Raw genomic sequence first — 20747 nt, 5'->3', positions numbered from 1 at the left:
TAAACGCTTAAGCAATATAATTGTTGTATTAAGATTCTTAACTTACGGATAACTTTCAAACTCTACCATCAGATGACATCGGGCACGTTCAGGCTGGTATGGCCGCAGGCCAAATTCTACCATCAAAAATATTAATGTTACTAAGTGCTCTTAGTAAAGACATGCTATGCTATTTTATATCATACATCTTTCAGAGGAAGTTTCCTTTTCTCCAGCCTTCCAAATAGCATTTAGAAGATACTCCAATGAGGGGGTTTTACTGTAAGTTGAGGGATAAGTTGTAGGAAAGAATATTTTTTAGGCATGTCTCTGAAAGCAATCAGGGAGGAAAATCAGAAAACAACAACACTGTCCAAAGTGAATCAAGTGAAAATACTAACTGTCCTAAGTTTTAAAATATTAAGCACAAAATATAAACAACATATTATAATTTTATTAGATTTTTCGATTTTACTGGCTGTTTGGACTCAGCCAGGGCCTTAGTAACCTATTACTTTAATATCTTTGGGTGTCACAGTACATTAACATGAAATCTGATTAGGTGGCACAAGACTAGTCAACCTGTCAACAGAGAGTAACCATTAACATCCCAGCTGTGGCCATTTGATCCATTTATAATAATTCTATCACAAATGTAAAGATAGTCAGTATTATGTGAGGGTCCTCTGCTGCTGCTGTGCAAGTTATTATTTAAGAAAACTCTACCAGACCAGGCCTAACTAATGATAGATACCAGCTGATGCCATTTTTACAGATAAGTCAAAACTCTGCCTTATATTTAGAATGAGGAAGGTAAGCACGCTTAGGAAGAATTATTTTCTCTTCTGGGTCCCTATCCACACAACCCCACATGCATTCCCTCCTCAATCTCCTCCATGTGTCCCATTATCCACCTGTCTAATATCCTGCTATGACCCGTGGGTACGCTCCAAGTAAAAGTGGTACTGAGGGTTTTGCTCAGTGCAGGGAAAGCAGGTAGATGTGTGGACAAAGTGACAAACGGATGGCAAAAGGAAACATTCTAAAATCTTTCCATTTAATAGAACATTTTTCCTGACACCTCTCAGGATGGAAACAGAGCTTGGTGCAAAGACCTTCAATCTGATGCTTAAATGACTAAGGCAGTTTACTGACTTATCCCCACCCCCAACAGATTTTCCTAAAAATCAGTGGGACAATCAAGGAGGAAGTACATATATCCCTTTTCAAATGGGGGCAACGTGACTCCTCCCAGAAGGCCCATTAACAACACTGGCTCCTAAAGCAGGAGCCTCCCCCGCCAGCCATTTCGGAACAGGTAACTACATATGCACACCTTAGAACCTGTCAGATCTCTTGAATCTGATGTCTCAGGAGCATTCAGTCCACTTCCACTTCAGTGCGGGTCAGTGGTGTCTGGTGGCTGCAGTCAGGGTTCTATCCTTTGATAACAGCAATTGGTCTCAGTTTAATGGTCTTCTTGCTGATTCCAGCATCATGGCAGGTGTTCACCACATCGGTCACATTTTTATAGGACTCAGGTGCCTGCAGGGGAGGAGTTAAAACATTGTAAAAATCTACTTAAAATGGAATCTTTAAAGCATTAATCTTTACTTGTAATTAAAGAAATGCACATTCAAACAACACTGAGGGTTTTTTTTTCCCTATCAAATAAGCAAGATTTACAAAATGATTAAGCTCAGTGTTGGTAAGGGAGTAGTGAGATAAACACTCTCATCCTGTTTTATATTTTTTCTGTATTTCTCAAAATTTCCCCAAAGAACATATATCACTTGTACAAGTAGAAAAGCAATAAATGTAATTGAATAAAACAAATACACCAATACTCAACTGGAAGGAAATGAACAAATCATCTTGTTAGTGGTAACTGACTTTGGATGGTTGAGTTATTGGCGATTTAGAATTTTTTTCATTATGTATTTCTGCAGTTGTCAAAATTCCTGGAATAACTAAGCCAAATGGTACTTATTCAGCATTTCTTATACCCAGGCCATGATTTTTAGCCTCAGAACTTTTGCATGTGCTGTTCCTGTGGCTTAAAATGTAGGCGCATCTTTGCATGTTCAAATGCTACATATTCTTAATGGTTGAGTTCTAAGCATATGATTCCAGTGCAAGTTTTCCTGATCACCTTTTCTCCTACCCTCCCCAGATAGGGTTCACTTTCTTTGAATTTCCAATTAGGTTTCATTTGCCAAGATAAACCTGGATTTATCTCCCTTGAATCACAGTTGTGCAGTAAGATGCACTCTTCTGCTTAACTACGAGATCCTTGAGGAGAAAATCCATGTCTGACCCTTTATTGAGTCTTTCTACAGCAACCAGTACATACTGGAGACAAATAAATATATATATATACACACACACGCACACATACCCAACTTATTTCTGTGAGTTTCTAGTAGAGCTCCCCCTTCCTTCCTACCCACGCTCACTGTCTTGCCACCACTAGAACAAATCTCATCACACACATCTATGATCTCCATTCATGTCAACACAGCACAGCAAGCTTAGGCTGCTCAGACTTATTCCCACGGGGCTCTCTACAAACCCCTTTTTAGCCCATCTCGCATTCCCTTCCGATTTCTGAAATGTTTCCATGGTGGCCTCTGGCACTCCTTCCACTGAGTCAAAGGCAAAGAACTTCTTCCCTTCTTTAAACAATCTCTTCACTTCCTGTTCTTCCAGAAACACGGCTCTTCCCTGAGGATATTACCTCTGCTTCCAACTTTCTCAAGTGTCAGCTATTTTCTCTCCCAAACGGGGTCATGTCATTAGGTTGAGAAATGGGACAGGTGTCCTTGCTCTTCCCAGTTCCTTCCAGATCATTCTCTCTCCTTCCTCCCACTGTCGAATCCTGCAGTCATCATTTATACCACCTACTACACATCTGGTTGCAATTATCTGCTAGAGTCTGAATCCCCATTGCTACTTGACGATTTCTAGCTCCTGGTTCACTGACATTCTCTCCTGCTATATTTTCTGAATGATTTTAATATCCAGGAAGAGGATCCTTCCAGTACCTTGGCTTCCTAGTTCCTCGATTTCTGCTCCTTCAATGCTTCCCTCAGCCATTCACTTCCAGAGTCACACCCTAGAACTTGCCATTACCAATGATTACAACTCCTCCACAGGCTCCATTTCCAGCACCCCAGACTGGTGATCACAGCTGAGGTTTCCAGCTCACTTACCCTTGTGCTCCACCTTCAGCAATTCTTTAACCCCATGAGACTTACAATCCCTTTGCAACACCCTCAACAACCTTGTTTCCTTTTCACTGTTTCTCTTAGGTGATGATTTCATACCTTCTGCAACCTCACTTTCAGTTCATGACCCTACTTCCTATTACACTGAAAAAAAAACAGAAACAATCAGAATAGAATCTCCATAAACTCTCTCCATATCTTCCTTGACTATCTGCGTCCATACCTTGTCTCCTTTTATTAAGGATGAATTAGCAGACCTCCTACCAAAGACCAAGCCCACCAGATTCCATCTCCATTCATCTACTCAAGGACACTGCTCAAGGAATCTCCCCCTCACCCTTTCCCGCATCATCAATATCTCTTCTGGTTTCCTCTCAACAGCACACAAACAAATCAGTTAGCTCATGTTACTCTTCTGCTCAAAATTCTCCAAAGTCTTCCCCTCATCTAACTCAGAGTAAGAGCAAAAATCCTTTTGTAAAGGAAAAAACAAGGACCCATGTGATCTGGTGCCCCTACCTCTCTAGCCCCCTCTCCCTCTTGCATGCTCTACGCGCGCTGGCCTCCATACTGTTTCTCGAACATTCAAGCATAATCTGGCCTCAGGGTTTCTGCACTTGTCATTCTCCCTGCCTGGACAGCTTACCCCTAGATACTGACATGGCCTGTTCCCTCACTCCCCTTAGGTCTTCACTCAAACACTAACCTCACTGCATGCTATTTAAAACTGCATCCACTCCTAGTCTCTCCCTATCTACCTACACATTTTACTTTGCAGCACCTACTATCATTTTACACACTATACATCGTACTATTTGGTAAGTTTCACTGAAAAGGATTTATGTTTGTTTTGTTCACTGCAGTATCCCTAGCACCAGAACAGTACTTAATTATGGTGGCTATTTAATAAGTACTAACTAGATGAGTGAAAAAAAAATCATATATAAAATGTGCAAGTAAAAAAAATCCAAATAGTAACAGTGGTTATCTCTGGTTGATGGAATTCTAGATGTTTTCTGTTTTCCTCTTTATATTTTCCAAAACTTAATTAAAATTGGGTGAAAAATTATTAGTTATTAAAAAGTAATATTATACTTAATCATACTCTAACTTAGTAATTCTGCTTTTGGGGTTTCACTCTAATTACTAAAACATGGAGAAAAGTTTCATGCATGAAGACACAAATTACAACTTAACTTAGAGAAGAAAAGATTTGGAAACTACTTAAATGTCCACGATGGGCAGAAACTTAGCATATCTGGCAATCATTAAAAGGTGACACTTACAAATAATATACTGTGCTAAATTAGAAAAAAAGTATAAAGTGTAAACTATGATTATAACTAGTTTAAAAAATGGCAATAAGCATCTTAAAAAAGGAGATAATTGTGTTAGGGAACTGAGTTTCTGGATGACTATTTTTCTTTTCTCTTAAACTTTTAAAAGGAGTTACGGTGCTTCTAATTTAAATATGTACATATGTGTACGTATACATACAGGTCATTTAGACATAATCTTCGCTCCCTTTTAAATCAAACAAAACCGTTTCCTCAAACATTTCCCCCCCTGCCTTCTCAAAGTTGTTTTCAAATTTAAACCTATGTATGCAGCTGTGCAAGAGAAAGGTGAAAATGAGTCAGCTCAAACTATTTTTAAAGCTTGATATGTAGACATGAGATTATACACGAAAGGTAAATTCTTATGGACTTGCCTTGTAATTGATCTCCAAACAAAAGAGAAGACGATAAAGTATAACTGAGGTTATTTTTTAAAAAACAATTTCTACTAGCAATACTAAAAATTACTATCATTGTGCACTGGCATAAATTATAAACAGTTTTATGCTCCAACATTCATTAAAATTTCACTTACCTCTTCCATAACCAACTTGGGTGAGGCAACACGGATTGCAATTCCCATATCTGCCAATTTGTCTAGGACATCCTGGAAATCTAAATTACGTCTTGATTTTGCTCGGGACAGTGCACGGCCCTAGATTGGGAAAGAAATTAACTTCACTTATAAACTCTGAGCTCCAATTTATGTCTAATCCCAGAAATTATTTAAACCCTTAGGATTATATGGTTTTTCTTTGACTTCTTTTTAAACTAAAAAAAGAATTAAGAAACAATCTTTTTTTATCTTATCAACCTTATAATGTGCCTTTTGTTATAAGCTTCATCATATCCTTTTGGAAAACAAATTGCATCTACATTAGTTTTGTGTTCCTAATTACTATTAATGATCAATTCAATATAAATAAATATACTGATTTTAAATTGTAAACACTGTATGTATCATCACAAAAACTTTGTGCTCTTTGTGATTTAAAACAGTTTCTCAACCTTAGCACTTACTGACATTTTGGATGAGGTAACTGTTGTAGGGACTGTCCTGTGCACTGTAAGATGATCAGCAGCATCCTTGGCCTCTACCCACTAGATGCCAGTAGCAAAACCCCCTACCCCACTGTGACAATAAAAAAAATGCCCCCAGACATTGCTAATGTGTGTGTGGGGGATGGTTTTGACGGCTGGGTTAAAATTAGGAGTTGGGAGGCAGCAAGAAATGAGAAGGTATGAGAGGAAAAAGTAGAGTTAATATACTTGTGAGGGTTTTCCTGCTGAGAAGGTATCCTAGACAATTTCTATTTTCTATGCAGTCACTAGCTAAGCACTCTGATGGCTTAGAATAGTGACTGGTGAACTGGTCTGCAGGCCAACCCTGGCCTACCATCTATTTTTGTAGATAAAGCTTTACTGGCATACAGCAATGCCCATTTGTTTATGTATTATTTATGGCTGCTTTTTCACTACAACGACACAATGGAATAGCTGCTACAGAGATCCTATGGCCCCCAAGCCTAAAAGATTTACTGTCTGATGCTTTACAGAAAAAAAGTCTACCAACTCCTGGCTTAGAGGAGGCAATATGTTGAAATAGGTGTGCAGTCAACACATGGGTCCTGATTTGCAAAACAGGGCATATCCTCCAAATCTTGAGTGGACTCACCCAGTAAGGAGCAAATTACGATAGTGACTAGGTCCATGAATCATTGAGATAAACTGTGATGCTAATTTGCATAGGATAAAGTTGTATCAGTTATGCTAGTGTGACAATTTCTTAGTCTGGATTTTGTGGACTTGCAGAGTTGAGGAACAGTCTCTGGCCCTACAATGACCCCAGGAAGGTCAAGATACTAGGCGACCTCAGTTAGTTCACCAGACAGTATATATATTATGGGAATAAATTCAGGTAAAAGACAAGACAGACCCAAACCTCAACTTTGTTAATGATCAACCAAGTGTGTTTGCCTGTCAAAATACAAAACAGTAACTACAGTGAAGAGAGCATTTCTCAGTAAGTTGCTGTTTTTGTAACTTACCGCTCCATGACAGGTTGTTCCAAAGGTCTCAGTCATGCCCTGCTCAGTGCCAGTAAGAACATAGCTACAGGTTCCCATGGTGCCACCAATGAGCACTGGCTGTCCAGTGAGCTGAGGATGCACAAATCAAACATGTTAAAATTCAGAAATGCATGAACTTAAAAATTTATGCCTGAGGTTTAAATTCCCTCTTGCATTGGAGGATTGTGGGAGAAACCCAGACTTCTAAATGCACTGCTCTCACAGCTTTATTAAGACATTATTTTTTGATAATTGAGAGAGGAAGGAAAATGTTAGGACCAGGAAGGCACCAGAAGACAGACTAAAGGTAAGAGCAAAGCAAAACTCAAATGTGTACTTTTAGGAAGAGCCACCCTGAGCAAGGCACCTGCCCTCTCAGGTTTGTTGGTCTGCTCATCTGTGAAATGGCAGTAGGCTAAAGGGTCTTTCTAAATCCATCACAGCCAGGCACCAAAAGGAGAAGAGGAATGAAACAGACTGAGTTTAATCTTAATCCCGTCTTCTAATCATTTAAAGGCCTTACGAAAATAATCTTAATGTATCTTAATGGATCAGAATATTCTCCGTGCAGCACTCCACGCAAACACAGATAATGGGCAGAGTCATTACTTCAGAGACGACTGGAAATCACTGTTCTTGTGGATGACAGATTATTTTCTTTTCACAATTGCTGCTTTCCTGTTTAAATTTATCCATGTTTAGAACTGTCTAAATCATGCCCCCACTGCTTAAAACCACAAATGGCTTAGTACGTACTTGGTAATCAACAGCAATGAGGGGATGGTGAGGAGGGAAAGCACGGGTAGACCCCTTCCTGTGTACTAAAAGAGTCCGTTCCTTTCCGTCCACCACGTGCTGTTCTACTTTGGCAATATTGTGAGAAACATCATAGATCACATGCAGGTCCAAGTCATCAGGGGTTGTGTTGAAGACCTTGGCAAAAGCCTAAGAGAAAAAGCTTACATTAATAGCAGCCAGAACTGGCTCTTCAGAACTTTACTGATTTCGGCTAGTCTGTTCCTGAAGGGAGTGAGGGACTTAAGAGCTCAAAAACAGCAGTATTATTAATCCTCATGTAAAGGACAAAAACTGTCTTTAGACCCCATAGCAAATTCCACTCCATAAATTACAACTTTGGTTGAAAAGCTGCTGGGCTATTCTTGTTCCTACTCTCCAGAGTTGCTTCTTCCTCTGCATTCTGAATCTTGGTGAATGGCACTTCTGTCCTCTCCACTGCTCAAGACAAATTCTAGGAATAATTTTGGCTTCTCTTCTCCCCTCCCTGTCCCCTACTCCTGATACCCTGCTGATTTAGTTTAAGGAGACACCAGAAGCTTGGACACTTCACCAATATTTTGAATATTTATTACATACATTTCCAAAACCAAGCTTTATAGGCTCTGATTTGACTACATTATGTTTTAAAGTGCTTAACTTCATGGGAACAGAAGAGCAACTTCAACTGTACCTGGCGGGTTAAGAAGGTCATGGAAGAGCGGTTGACCCAGGCATAGTTCCCAGCTGCTGCCATTCCCTTCAGGTAGTCCTGACCCTCTGGGGAAGCAATTCGAGCACAAGCCAACTGACGGTCATTGACTATAATCTTGTCTCTCTTCATGGCTTTTTCCATAGCCACCAGTGCGTCTGGAACAAAAGAGTAAGTTCAAACCAGCCAGCTTTCCCTTTATAACTCAGATTTATTGCAGAAAGGTAGGCTACATTCAAATCCATTCTAGAAAAAAACAAGTAAAATATAACTTCCCCTTTACAGTATTTCTGAGTTCATCTATATTTACTGAGAATACTCTGCGAGAGCTGTGTGACACAAGCTATGCAGTCTCCAAAGAGAGTATCTGCCCTCTAGGAACCTGTACGGGGAGTGAGAGGTGTACAGAAATAGCAACAACATGGTCTTAGTTACTCCTTTCCTGGCATGTGACTCAATGGGAACAGAAGTAGTAAGTTCATTTTATTACCATCATGGTTTTAAAAAATATCTTCGGTGACTTAACCTAAAAGAACTGGAGACAAGTTGCTAGATCTTCTGCAGGAAAATCAAATCCATGATAAAGTGTAGAGAAATACTCAGTAGAAAGTTCAGAAATACTAGTCAATGCTCCATATATTTGCTAGACTAGAAATTCTAACAGGCCAGGTTGGCACAAATTATGAGATCCCCCCAAAATGAAATATACATACAAGAATGAACTGTAATTGCAAATTAAAGTTTACGATAATTTCCATGTGCTCATTATAACTTTTCATATATTCATAAATCCTTTCACACATCCTACAAATAGTCCAAAGTAACCTTTCTGCCACTTCCCTTCCTCCTGCTTTTGTTCATGCTGTCTTTTGGTCATGAATGTCCTATGGGTGTGATTGCCCAAACTGCAAATGTTACTTATGTGCCCATGAAGTCATCTCCAAAATCTTTTCCCTAAACACTTTATTTTGTCTATTCTATAGGATTTTAACAGTTACCACCTTGTCTTTACTTTTTCTTTTTAATGAACATGACATCTCTCTCATGAGACAATTTGAGGGCAGAGTCCCTACTATATCATCACTGAATCCAGTGTAACATCTAATTTTGCAGTACAGCTATCCAAGACATATTTGCATATACCATAATCTCTACAATTTAAGGTCTTTATTGCCCTTTCTTGGCCAGATAGTAAGAGTAATCTGCAGAGTAAACATAATAACTGGAACCTCTGACAACACCATATGAAATAATTATTATTCCCATTTTTTTCAGACAAGGAAGTTAAGGACCAATGAAGTTAATTTGTTAAAAGTCACACTGTTCGGAGAACCAGGAGAACTACATGGTACAGTTCCAGAGCTTCTCCATTAAATCTATATAGTTCCCATAAAATGTATGTTTTAACATCAAGCCAAAAATCAAGCCCAGAACATACCTGTGGCTACTTGGTGGCCCAAGCCTCTGCTTCCACTATGGATCATCACACACACCTGTCCCTTATGGTCGATGCCCATTTTCTTAGCTGCGTATTCATTGAAAATCTCATCCACAACCTGGATTTCTGCATAATGGTTGCCTGCTCCTAGGGTCCCCAACTGCAAATGCGAAATTAATAAAATAGATTTTACTCCAGTTAAAAAAACATTTAAAAAGTAAATAAGTAAAAACAACCAAAAAAACCCACACACAAATAGTGTTTTATTAAAAAAAATTTCTAAGCCTTAGAAATGCTTCATTCATTTACACTAATATTCCACATAATTAAAATACTGTAGAGCAGTTTCTGAAGTTTATTATATCATTATCTGCTTCAAGTACAACATATTAAAAGCTTCATAAACCAAAACTCAGACCATCAAATAGCTCAAAGGACAATTTAAACATCATGGAGGGAAGGGTCAAATTTTGGGATGAACTCTGATGAATACTGATTCTTACACAAGGTTCAAGTTCAAACGATTTTTGAAATATCTATGAGTTCATTGACACCTACCACTATCCATCATTGAAAAAACATACCCCATAACTAGAGCTAATAGATGATTTAGGGACCCAGAGAATGGCAGAGCTGGAAGAGTCTTTAGAGTTTGTCTAGTTATAACTATCTCAATTTTCAGATGAAAAAATAAGACCTATTCAGGTGAAAGAAGCTTGCCCAAGGTCACAGTGATTAGTGGCAAAGCCATCACAATTAGCTGTAAATTTCAAATATCTGGTATATTTTTACCTCATGAACACTATGAACTGACAAGGTATTTGTTTTCATCTCAGATGCCAGAAAACTTTCAGCCAAATCTGTAGATTGTCAAAACATGTACATATGCAATTCTGGCATATGTTTTAATAAGCCTTATAATCATAACCCATTTCCCTCCCATCCACTTCTAATTCATATCTTGTTTTACTTTATGAACATCTGCAAGCTCCTGATAGCTTTTTGAAAGAGTAAGAATGAAGCATAAACAAATTTGTACTGTTTTTGATGTACTTTGAAAAAACCTGGGGATACATCTGCCACATGGAAGACACATTTCCCCCTGCCCCAACAAAAACAAAACATGAAAAATATGAACATGTTTCCCATCCAAAGTGAGTGTTACCTGGGGAAGGCCTCGTTTTTTGGCCCTGGCAGAGACCTTGTTGGGGTCAGCTTGCAGCATCCTTCCATACTCCTCACAGTGCTCCTTGTCTTCAGCCCAGGCATAACCTTCCCTTAGGGACCAGTCCACACCCATCTCCAAGGCCTCCTCCAAGTCTCTGAGTAACAAGGTGCACATCATTTCACAGCCAAAGCAGATTAAAACCTAAGGATGACCACATCTCAAAGGACAGAGGAAAGCACTACATCTACTGACTATTGTCTGTGTATCACACATCATGCTAGATACAGATCATGCTCTCAGCAACTCTAGTTTTTCGAGGAAAGCAGTTACAAAAATAACTGCAATATAAAATAAAAAATGCCATATCAATAATATAGTTCTTGAAATTATACAGCCCCTCATAACTTTCAAATCTTATTTACAACAGATTTGCTTCTCTGATCCTGAATTCTATGAGGTAGTGATTAAGCAGTCACAGAAAATTTATAACCATAATCAAATGTCATTACCTGCCACTAACTTTACCAAAGCCACACTAACTTTTCATAAGTTATTATAATATATATGCTAATTATAATATATATCATAATGTATATATTATTATAATATATAATATAATATATAGTAACTTATGAAAAGTTACAATTAATAAATAAAGCTATCTTTAGTGTTCTCAGACAACGCAGGTTAAATTTTAAGGTCTATTCCCACCTTCACAGAAGTATTGTGTAGCTTTATCGCACCTGCATTTTGAAGCTTAGGTACATACACATTAAGTACCTAGAATGAAAAAGCTCTGATCCTCACTTAAGGTCCAGCCCTCTTCTAAAACACTATGAGATTACAATGATCAACGTGCCCTCCTCACTACAACTTATTTCAAACATTACTTATTAGGACAAAATTGTTATCTAAAATATATGTAAAGATGCTTGGAATTTATTTAGATGTTCCAGGTATTCTTTTCAAAGTGGGACTGCATGTCAGGGACCACATAAAATCCCAGAATAAGCATCTTCCAAATGTATCAATTTTACTCCAACTTTTTTTTTTTTTGTAAAGGGGAGTTATAGAATAACAGGTAATAGCTAAAAATATTTTAATATTAATGTCTGTACGTGTTTGAATAGAATGCAAAATTCACATGAACCTTAAACAGTAAATATTAAAGATACATACTTCTTAAGTACACCCTTCTGCAAAGTGTAAGGTGCACAGCTTTACGTGAGCTATGACACAGTGCAACAACGGCCATCTAAAAGGCAGTTACGCTGTAGACTTACACTTAATTCTCTACTTTGGGAGTACATGGCATCTTATGTAAAGAACATATTCAGTGCTATCATTCAAAAAGGAAGGTCATTGATAAATACTGGTTCACTAACAAAGGGCAGTGGGGTTCAGAATACAGCCTCTGAAGCCAAAGGATCTTTGGTTTGAATCCTGAGTTTACTTACTAGCTTATTTACTATTATCTCTTTAAACTTGTTTCCTTTATTGTAAATTAGGGACAATATTAGGGTTATTATCTAGACAAAATGATACATATACACTACAGCACAGTGCCCTGCATATAGGAAGTGCTCAGTAAACATGAGTGGAAATTACTCTATTATAAATTCTACTATATGTCAAAGGCTGTCATGATAAACAGGAGTTGACTAATGTGTCTAATAAATGTTCTGGACCTCATGCTTGAAAAAAAAATTCATTATCACTTCTGAAAAGTTACTGAACAACGCCCATCTCTTAAGTATCCTGCATTGGAAATGGATGTGAAGGTTATGTGGTTATTATCTCCCTCACTCCATTTATTGGAAACTTTTGCTCTTACTTGGCATTCATTGGGATGACACCTTTTGATCCCACCCCAACAGGAATGTGGTCAAACATAGCTTGGGCAAGTTGCTCCTTCACAGGCTGGACATCACTTTCATCTAAATTGGTTCTTAGCAAGCGGACACCACAGTTGATGTCAAATCCGACACCACCTATAAAACAGAGAAAAATTAGCCAAATATTAGCAAGACCAGGCAGTTGGGCATTGTTACCTGTGGTTTCCCACCATTAATATACGGTTTAAAAGACAGCCATTCTTTTAAAGATAATTATGTTTTAAAGTAGCCAACAAGGCTGCTCTCCCTTCTGAAACAGACTGCATCCTATCTATGGGATGTGTATCTTTCTAAATAAACTCGCTTTCACTTAAAAAAATAGCCAACAAAGTGTTTCTCTGTGGGTAAAGTCTGATGACACCAAAACAATTTAAATAACTTACATACTGAAGGTACTCTGTGGGCCAGGGAGGCAGTAATGAACAAGTAACATCTGGACTAGAGACAAAAATGTGAATGATGTGCTTCTTTTTTCTTGATCACTCTTGTCAGGGGTTTATGAATTCTACTAGTCTTTTGAAAGAACCAACTTTTGGCTTTGTTGATCCTTTCCACTGTATACTGTTTCATTAATTTTGCTCTTAATTATTTCCATCTTCCTACCTTTTCTGGGTTTAATTTGTTGTTCTTTTTCTAACTTTTTGAGATGGATGTTTAGATCATTGACATTACAGCCTTTGTTCTTTTCTTATTTGTGCATTGAAGGCTAAATATTTCCATCCAAGTATGGCATTAACAGTAACCCACATTTTTAGACAGGTATTTTTAAATTAACATCAGTTAAAATTATCTTATAGCTTCCATTATGATTTTTTTGACCCATGGGTTAAATGTATATTGCTTAATTTATAAACGTGTTTTTTTCCTGGTTATTATTGTTGTTGTTAATGACTTCTAACTTAATTCCACTGTGACAGGATACTATCCTCTATATTAGCGGTTCTTAGGTGTGGTCCAGAGATCCTTTCAGATCTATAAGATTAATTGCGTAAGAATGCTAAGACATTTTTAGCCTTTTAAACTTACTTTCTCTAGTGTACAGTGAAGTTTTCCAAAGGCTACATGCTATGTGATAACATGTTTGCTCTATGGATAATGAAACATGTACTTGTATATTATTGTTTTAAAAATTTCTGAGTTTTAATTTCTAATAAGGCAAACATTGATAATAAAAGCCTTTGAGATCAACCCTCAATAACTTTTAAGAACATAAAGGGGTCTTGACGTCAGAATTGAGAATTGCTCTCTACGATTTCAATTCTTTGAAATTTGAGACCTGCCTCATGGCTCAGCACATGGTCAAATTGCATGAACATTCTGTGTGTACTTGAAAAACAAAAAGTGTATTCTACAGTTCTTGGATGCACTGAAATGTGAGTGCACACACAACCACACATGTGTATTAGAGGTCAAGGTGTCGAGTTTGCTAACTGGATTGTTTAAATTATCTGTATCCTTACTGATTGAAATCTGCCATTACCTCCAGAGAAAAACAGTTCTAATAAACGCTGGGCTCATGTATGTCCATTTTTCCTCTGGATCTTGGCCTCACAAATTTTTACTGTTTCAACTGGTATGTTTTTGGTTTTTTGTTTTGTTTTAAAAATTTCACACAGCCTTTCTCATTATTCTTGGCAGAGGATTGGTCTGAAATGACTTTGTCTGCCACTGCGGAAGGCAAAACTCTCAAGATATTTTAAACTTTTGTTTTTTTTTTTTCTTCTTCCAGATTCTGAAAACAAAGATATAACTTCTGGTGTGAAATACTTTTCAGTGAAAACACTCCACAGCAGAAGAGAAGTGTACAACCAGAAGTGAATAATGATGATACTGAGAGCAAACACTTACCAAGTACCTCCTATGTGCCTAGTTCTAAGTATATTAAGTATATAATGTATTATAGTATATATAATATATTAAGCACATAAGTATATGTACACTGTTCTAAGTATAATAACACAGCTTATCTCATTTAATCCTCACAATAATGCTGTGTGGTAACATTATTAGCTCCAGTTTGCTCCAGAGGTAGCTGAAACACAAAAAAGAAACCTAATTTGCCAGGGAAGTGTTTCAGTTTGTTTTGTAGCGAATGTCTGAACAGTACCTGGCAGGAGTAGGAGCCCAAATAATTTTCAATAAATATATGCTTTACTTGATATTTTTATAGCCTCTGAGTGTCTACCATTAATTCTCTCAGCAAATGAGGAAAAAAAAATGATAGAGGATGATGAGGCTGACATGCATACACAAAAAGCATCTGTGCTCTATTTCAGAAAGGCTATGATTCAGAGGGAAGCTACACATCTGACAGCAGACATGCACAGTGACCTTACCTGGGGATACCACTGCTTCAGGGTCATTCATATCAAAAGCTGCCATATTCCCAATAGCAAACCCATAGCCTGAATGGACATCAGGAAGCCCAATGGATCGCTGAAAGAGAATTAGAAAATGATATACAGCTTTCTGAACCTGGCACTCTGGTTGCCTAATGGATCTGATACTAACACTCAAATAGGCTGGGGGCTGAAGCCTTTCCCAAATTAAGATTTTGTTTTTATGAAATCTTCTCTATTGGTGGAAATCAGGTGTAAAAACTTCTAATCATAAAGCTAAATATAGTGAGAAAAGCCTTTAAATAAAGTCTGACCATTAACTAAGAAAATTGAAAACAAAAAAGCCTCAGTACAACATGATACAGGAGGAACACATACTAACTTTAATATATTATTACATTTTAAAGATGATCTTTAGACACTGACAAATTGTGGTTGTGTCAGGTTGACAAGAGTTAAGTACCCAATCTACACAGGGTCTTAGTGTTTAAACAACCATAGACAAAGTAATCCATTTGATGGTATGAAAACTGTACACTTTCTATATCTGGGGCCTACAAAAGGATCCTGACCCAGGAATAATGGAGGCCAATCATGGTAAGGATATAAACAGTCACCTAGACTCTGAAATATCCAAGCTATGTCTTTTCATTTCTTCTTCCAAGTACCCAGGATATCAGCTGGCATAAAGACCTCAAAAAAAGTCTGTTAAATAGATTTAATGTCTACCTCTAATGGTGGAATCTGAATGTTAGACTGCGGTGGAGGCCTCACGTGTACCATTCAGTGCTAACCCTGTTACCACCACAACCCTCTTTTTCCAATCATGTTCAGAACAGCTATACTGTCCTCTCTCCCTCCCCTCAGTTTTAACCCTTAAACTTTTTCTATTCTTTCTCAATCACCCTCTGGAATGGGGCCACAGTGAAACCTTCAATGGTTGATCCAGGAACAATGTGTACTACAATAAGAAACAAGAAAATAAAATCTTCAAAGATTCTCAAACACATGGATTCCAGCCAAAGGCAACTAGAAACTGAGATGTTACCTGGACTCAATTATTTCTTTTAAATCCCATGGTTATTTCTAGATGTTTGAAGGTCACTGTCTGAATGACCACTATCAGTTAGGTACGGCTATTCATCCATTTAACAAACTTTCAGACTAAAAAAAACTGTAAGTGACAGAAGCTCTGAACATGGACTCACATGAACAATTCCAGGCAGGGCTGCCACATTGCCAATTTGTTTCATGGCTGGCAGGAAGCCACCAACACCTGAATACAAAATTTCAATATTAGCAAAGTGGACACAATTGATTTTTAGTGAAGTATATTCATAATTTTCTAGATCGTGTTAAATAAAGGATAGAGGTTAAGACTACCAAAACAACAAAGCACAAAAGGGTGCTTGAGATGAAGTGGGAAAGAAGGCAGCATACGCACAGAAAGGCAGTGAGGGCAACAGACTAACTACAAATGTGCTGTTAGTGCTCTGTGCATACCACGAGAGGGGTGCTTGCAAATACTGTACTGGGAGATATAAAACATAATTATTACACCTTGTGTTGTCAATATAAAAAAAGCATTCTTTCAACAGTTCATATTACTTATCAGAAAGAATAAATACTGGTTTTATACTAAGTGACAAAGATGGGCAATGTGGAAGAGCTGGAGAAACACTGGATTGAGAGTAGGGGATGTGGGATTCTAGTCTCAGCTGTTACTTGGTTGCATGTCATTTTAGACAAGTCAGCATACCCTGGTAGGGAGGGGAGTGGGATTTAATTTGTTGACCTAAAAAGTTAAAGGGTTAAAACCAGATTTTTATTCCACCATCACCATTAGAATGTATCAGAGTTTTATACATTTATCTCTAAACTTCTCCATAGTTCTGCAAGATAGGTGTGATATACTCTCTTTAATAGATGAGAAAACTGAAGTTCAATGAAGCTAGTCAGTACTGACTTTGTAATCAGACACTCTTGGATCTTAATCCTGGTTTTGTCACTGAGAAGCTGTGCAACATTAGACAAATTAAAATGACTCAATCTCTTTGAGCCTTGACTTACACACCTGTAAAATGGAGATATATTCCTCTTACAGTTACTGTAAGCATTACACAAGATAATCTACGTAATGTAGCTGACACATAGTAAGTGCACAACAAATGGTAGCTCTTTTTATTATTGTCTAAGGTTACATGCAAAACCAACCAGGTACACACAGCTCCAAAAGCTTTCTACAAGGCCAAGTGGCTAACAATATGATCATAAATAATTAACAGGTTTTTGATCTCATTTCAAATCTTGATTATTCCTTGACAATATTTTTGTAATTTTAAATTATAATTATTTGAATTACCATTCTTCAGGCCATAGGGTAGACAGACACAACTTGCACTGCCACATGTAAAACTCTAATCTACTTACCACCACCTCGACATGCATTCCTTAATTCTTCAAACATTAATTTTTCCAGAGCATCATTCACGTAGAAAACTCCTTCAACCTGGTAGAAAATAAAAAGAAAAATTATGTCTGAGCACATGTACCTGATATAAAATAAACACTGCATGCAATATTTATTTTGCTTTACTCTTTATAAAACACTTTCATGCCACCTTAAACAAGCAGAAAAGTTCCTATCAAAAACTACAAGATGTTCCCATCTTTAAATATATCTTAAAAAATGTGTTTTGCAATGTTCACAAATCATTTTATTCTTCTACTTTCAAAGCCATATTTAAGAGTTCAATAGGTAAAATATTTTTGGGGTGTGTGATAAAAAAAAGTCTTCCAACAATGCTCTCACTAAGGCCAAAGGTCTCAGTATTCTTGTACTTCTAAAATACCAGTAGGTTTTGGGGGGAGGGTACAGCTCAGTGGTAGAGTGCACGCTTAGCACACATAAGTTCCTGGGTTCAATCCCAGTTACCTCCATTAAAAAAAAATTAAAGTATCAGTAGGTTTTGAAAAAAATAAATGAATCAAAATCTCAGATCTAAACATAAAAATGCACTCATCTGACTGAAGTATACTTTTGCTGTGTCTGAGACAACAGCACACTACACTTCACTGTGTCCTATGCTGATTTACAAATCTGTACTTAGGTAAACAGTGAGTAAAAAAATTTTAACAGGTAGCTATATGGCTGTGTGCTTAGTTTTATAATACACATAACTTTAAGAGGATAAAAAAGCTTGATAATAGACGCACACAAAAGGTAATGAAAGGTACAATTACGTAACATCAAAGGCCAGAACATTTTCATCAGAGACCAAATACTATGTAGGATCGGCCTAGCAATGAAGAACCAAAGATTGGTCATCTGGACAAGGTCACTTATTTATCAGAAAAATGACATCTGCTTTTTACCACTCCATGAATAACAACACCAGTTGATGGAAAGTGTCTTCAACACAATTTTTGAAAGGGCCACATATATTAATTCACCATTTACTGAGCACTTATTATGGGCCAGGCAACATGCTGGGCAGCAGGGGAGACACAGAGAATAAGCAAGATCTTGCTTTTGAGAAGCTTCCAGTCTAGGATGCAGCCCAGACTAGAAAATGTAGAGTGCAATGAGGCGAGTGCTGTAATAGAAGTGCTAAGGAAGAATCTGAGGAAGAAGGGGTGTAACAGTCTAGAAAAGTGGGGCAGTCGGGGAGTGCCTTCAGTTTGTTCACTTTTTGTGAACACTATTTGTGCTGGCTCTTTAAAGGCAAGAGACATTACTGGAGCAGCAACACATTTAGGAGCTGAATGCAAAGATGGGAGAGAAGTGCTTTTAAGGAACAGAGAGGAATTTTTTAGCACAGTACATGGGTCTTACGGGGGAATGCAGATTAAGTAAGAGATATATGAGCACTATAAATGTGAAATTCACTAATCTTATGAGAATGGGAATACAACTCAAGCCTAGCATCAAAGTCAGTAACTTTTTAAGAGCCATATCAAGATTTCAACTCTCCATTCACAAGGGAGAGGTGGTAGTAAAGTGTTGTTCAAATAGTTAAACCAGAACTGTCTAGCAATATCAGACTTGCTCCTATGCAGAATTAGCAGTACGGGCATCAAAAGTTAAGCCAGAATTGCTGCAAGATCATGACAGTGTGAGTTACAGTCCTCTCAGGATGATCATATGCTTTTTATTTTCTACTCTTTCATTCAGGGAACCAGATTCCATAAACAGAAAATGGCCAAATAAAAAACAGCAGAAGGTAGCTTTACGACTATGGGCTTTTTTCGCTCTCAGTGTCTAGCTTTGCTCACAGGGGACACTCAACAAATTTTAATATTGAGTGAAAGGGTGGGGCAGTGATCAGGAACTTTTACCAAGACACAAGATTACAAACCTTCAGTACATTTGCAGGGCACCTTAAGGGATGTCAAAATCTATCTAACAATGTATGCACCAAAATCTCACAGATGTCTTCTTTCCTCGCTTTAATGGAAGATAGTGAGCACAAATGGCAAGGAAGCCCGAGAGATACAGTGAGCCCAAGCTTTCAAACTCTCTGGTTACTGAGCTCCCAAGTCTCCATTGGGAATACATCATCCTGTCAGAGAAAAAAGAAGGGAACTGGGCCTTAAGTCTTAGTTGAGTAGAGGAAGCTGTGTGACTGATCTTCAAGGCCCTTCTACAAAGTGCATACTGAAAACAAACCCTGCCCTATGAACTTTCCTTGTTGCCGGAAAAAAAAAAAACCCACCGTTTTATTAAAAACCAACGTGTCAATTAAAAAAAACAACAACATGGAGCAGTGAACGCTAAAAACTTAGTTCAGCGAATACAGGTCCGTGAACGTTACATAAATGACCAGCATGACTCAGAGGAACGGAGCTCAGTCCCAGCACCTCTACCTCGGACTGGATGTGCCACCTAGAAAAAGACCACTAACGTCCCTAAGGCTTAGGAATGTAACACATCTCACGGTGCGTTTATGAGACTTATATGCGAAAACACTTTGCAAAGGCCAATTTCATATTTACTTGGATTCCCTAGACTTGCTCCGCTTTGCGTGTTCTCACGGTTCAGGGACCGCTCCAGCGGGGAGAAGCGGCGGGTAGGGGTTAGCCATCTCCGGAGGCGGGAGGGTGGGGGTGGAAGTTGAGGGATGAAAGAAACTCTACTCGGGGCAGGGCGGGGTAGACCCCAGCGAAAAAGGAGTCAGGAGGGGTCTGAGGAGGCCCGGCCAGGCACAGCCGGGTGAGGAGGGAGGCGCCGCGGGCCCTCAGCCAGGAAGGCCCCGGCACCGGGTCCCGCTCCCCCGCCTCACCTGCATGTTGGGCACGAAGCCCTTCTTGATTCTCCAGCAGTTTTTATTGATCTTTTCCAAGAACTGCAGCTCATCGTTATAACTGCGACTCATGGCGGTGACAACGGTGGCAAAGACTCCCGGCTTCGCTTAGAAGAGCCGCTGCCGCGTTGTCCCGCTGACTGAAACTCCGCCTTCCAGAATTCAACGCGCAGGCGCGACCGGCTTCGCGGCAGGGCGGGCGACGGGAAAAGCCGAGGCTCAAAACTCGTTGCACAAATCGCTTTTTTCTTTTCTTTTCTTTTCTTTTTTTTCTTTTTGGCGTTAAGATAGACTGCCTCTAGTGTTTACATTTTTGGAAATTTACTAGTTATTCTCTTCTAGGCTAAAGCTAAGCTAAATTCAGTAGTTTTAACTATGATCTAGTTATCGTTTTGGAAGTGCTTTTCAGCACTGAAAAGCACATTGAATCTGGATCAAGTCCAACTATTCTTATGAATACAACTGCTGGTAGTTTACACCCCTAGCCGTGAGGGGAAAAAGATGTC

General features: G+C 38.4%; 1 protein-coding gene across 1 annotated transcript; it reads right to left on the bottom strand.

Moving 5' to 3' along the window:
* Nucleotides 1-411: 411 nt before the first annotated feature.
* On the bottom strand, nucleotides 412-20402 carry RTCB (RNA 2',3'-cyclic phosphate and 5'-OH ligase). Its single transcript, XM_006189666.2, has 12 exons — nucleotides 20221-20402; nucleotides 17369-17447; nucleotides 16147-16214; nucleotides 14936-15035; nucleotides 12539-12695; nucleotides 10702-10858; nucleotides 9537-9696; nucleotides 8081-8256; nucleotides 7369-7557; nucleotides 6592-6702; nucleotides 5079-5198; nucleotides 412-1524 (listed from the first exon to the last, which is right to left on the bottom strand). Exons 1-12 carry the CDS (start codon nucleotides 20311-20313, stop codon nucleotides 1417-1419), a joined length of 1518 nt encoding a protein of 505 aa, XP_006189728.1. The 5' UTR covers nucleotides 20314-20402; the 3' UTR covers nucleotides 412-1416.
* Between the last annotated feature and the right edge of the window lie 345 nt (nucleotides 20403-20747).

The sequence above is a fragment of the Camelus ferus genome, chromosome 12 (assembly GCF_009834535.1).
Source record: "Camelus ferus isolate YT-003-E chromosome 12, BCGSAC_Cfer_1.0, whole genome shotgun sequence".
NCBI classification, from domain to species: Eukaryota; Metazoa; Chordata; class Mammalia; order Artiodactyla; family Camelidae; genus Camelus; species Camelus ferus.
Note: the sequence above shows the minus strand (reverse complement) of the source record. Positions and strands in the feature narration are given on the sequence as shown.

What these genes read in the sequence shown, in the direction of transcription:
- RTCB (XM_006189666.2), bottom strand. Translation starts at nt 20,313, where the DNA reads ATGAGTCGCAGTTATAACGATGAGCTGCAGTTCTTGGAAAAGATCAAT. An exon ending in GAATGCATGTCGAGGTGGTG is followed by an intron (nt 16,215 to 17,368) that starts GTAAGTAGATTA and finishes TTTTGTATTCAG; the next exon opens with GTGTTGGTGGCTTCCTGCCA. An exon ending in TGACCTTCTTAACCCGCCAG is followed by an intron (nt 7,558 to 8,080) that starts GTACAGTTGAAG and finishes TTTTTCTCTTAG; the next exon opens with GCTTTTGCCAAGGTCTTCAA.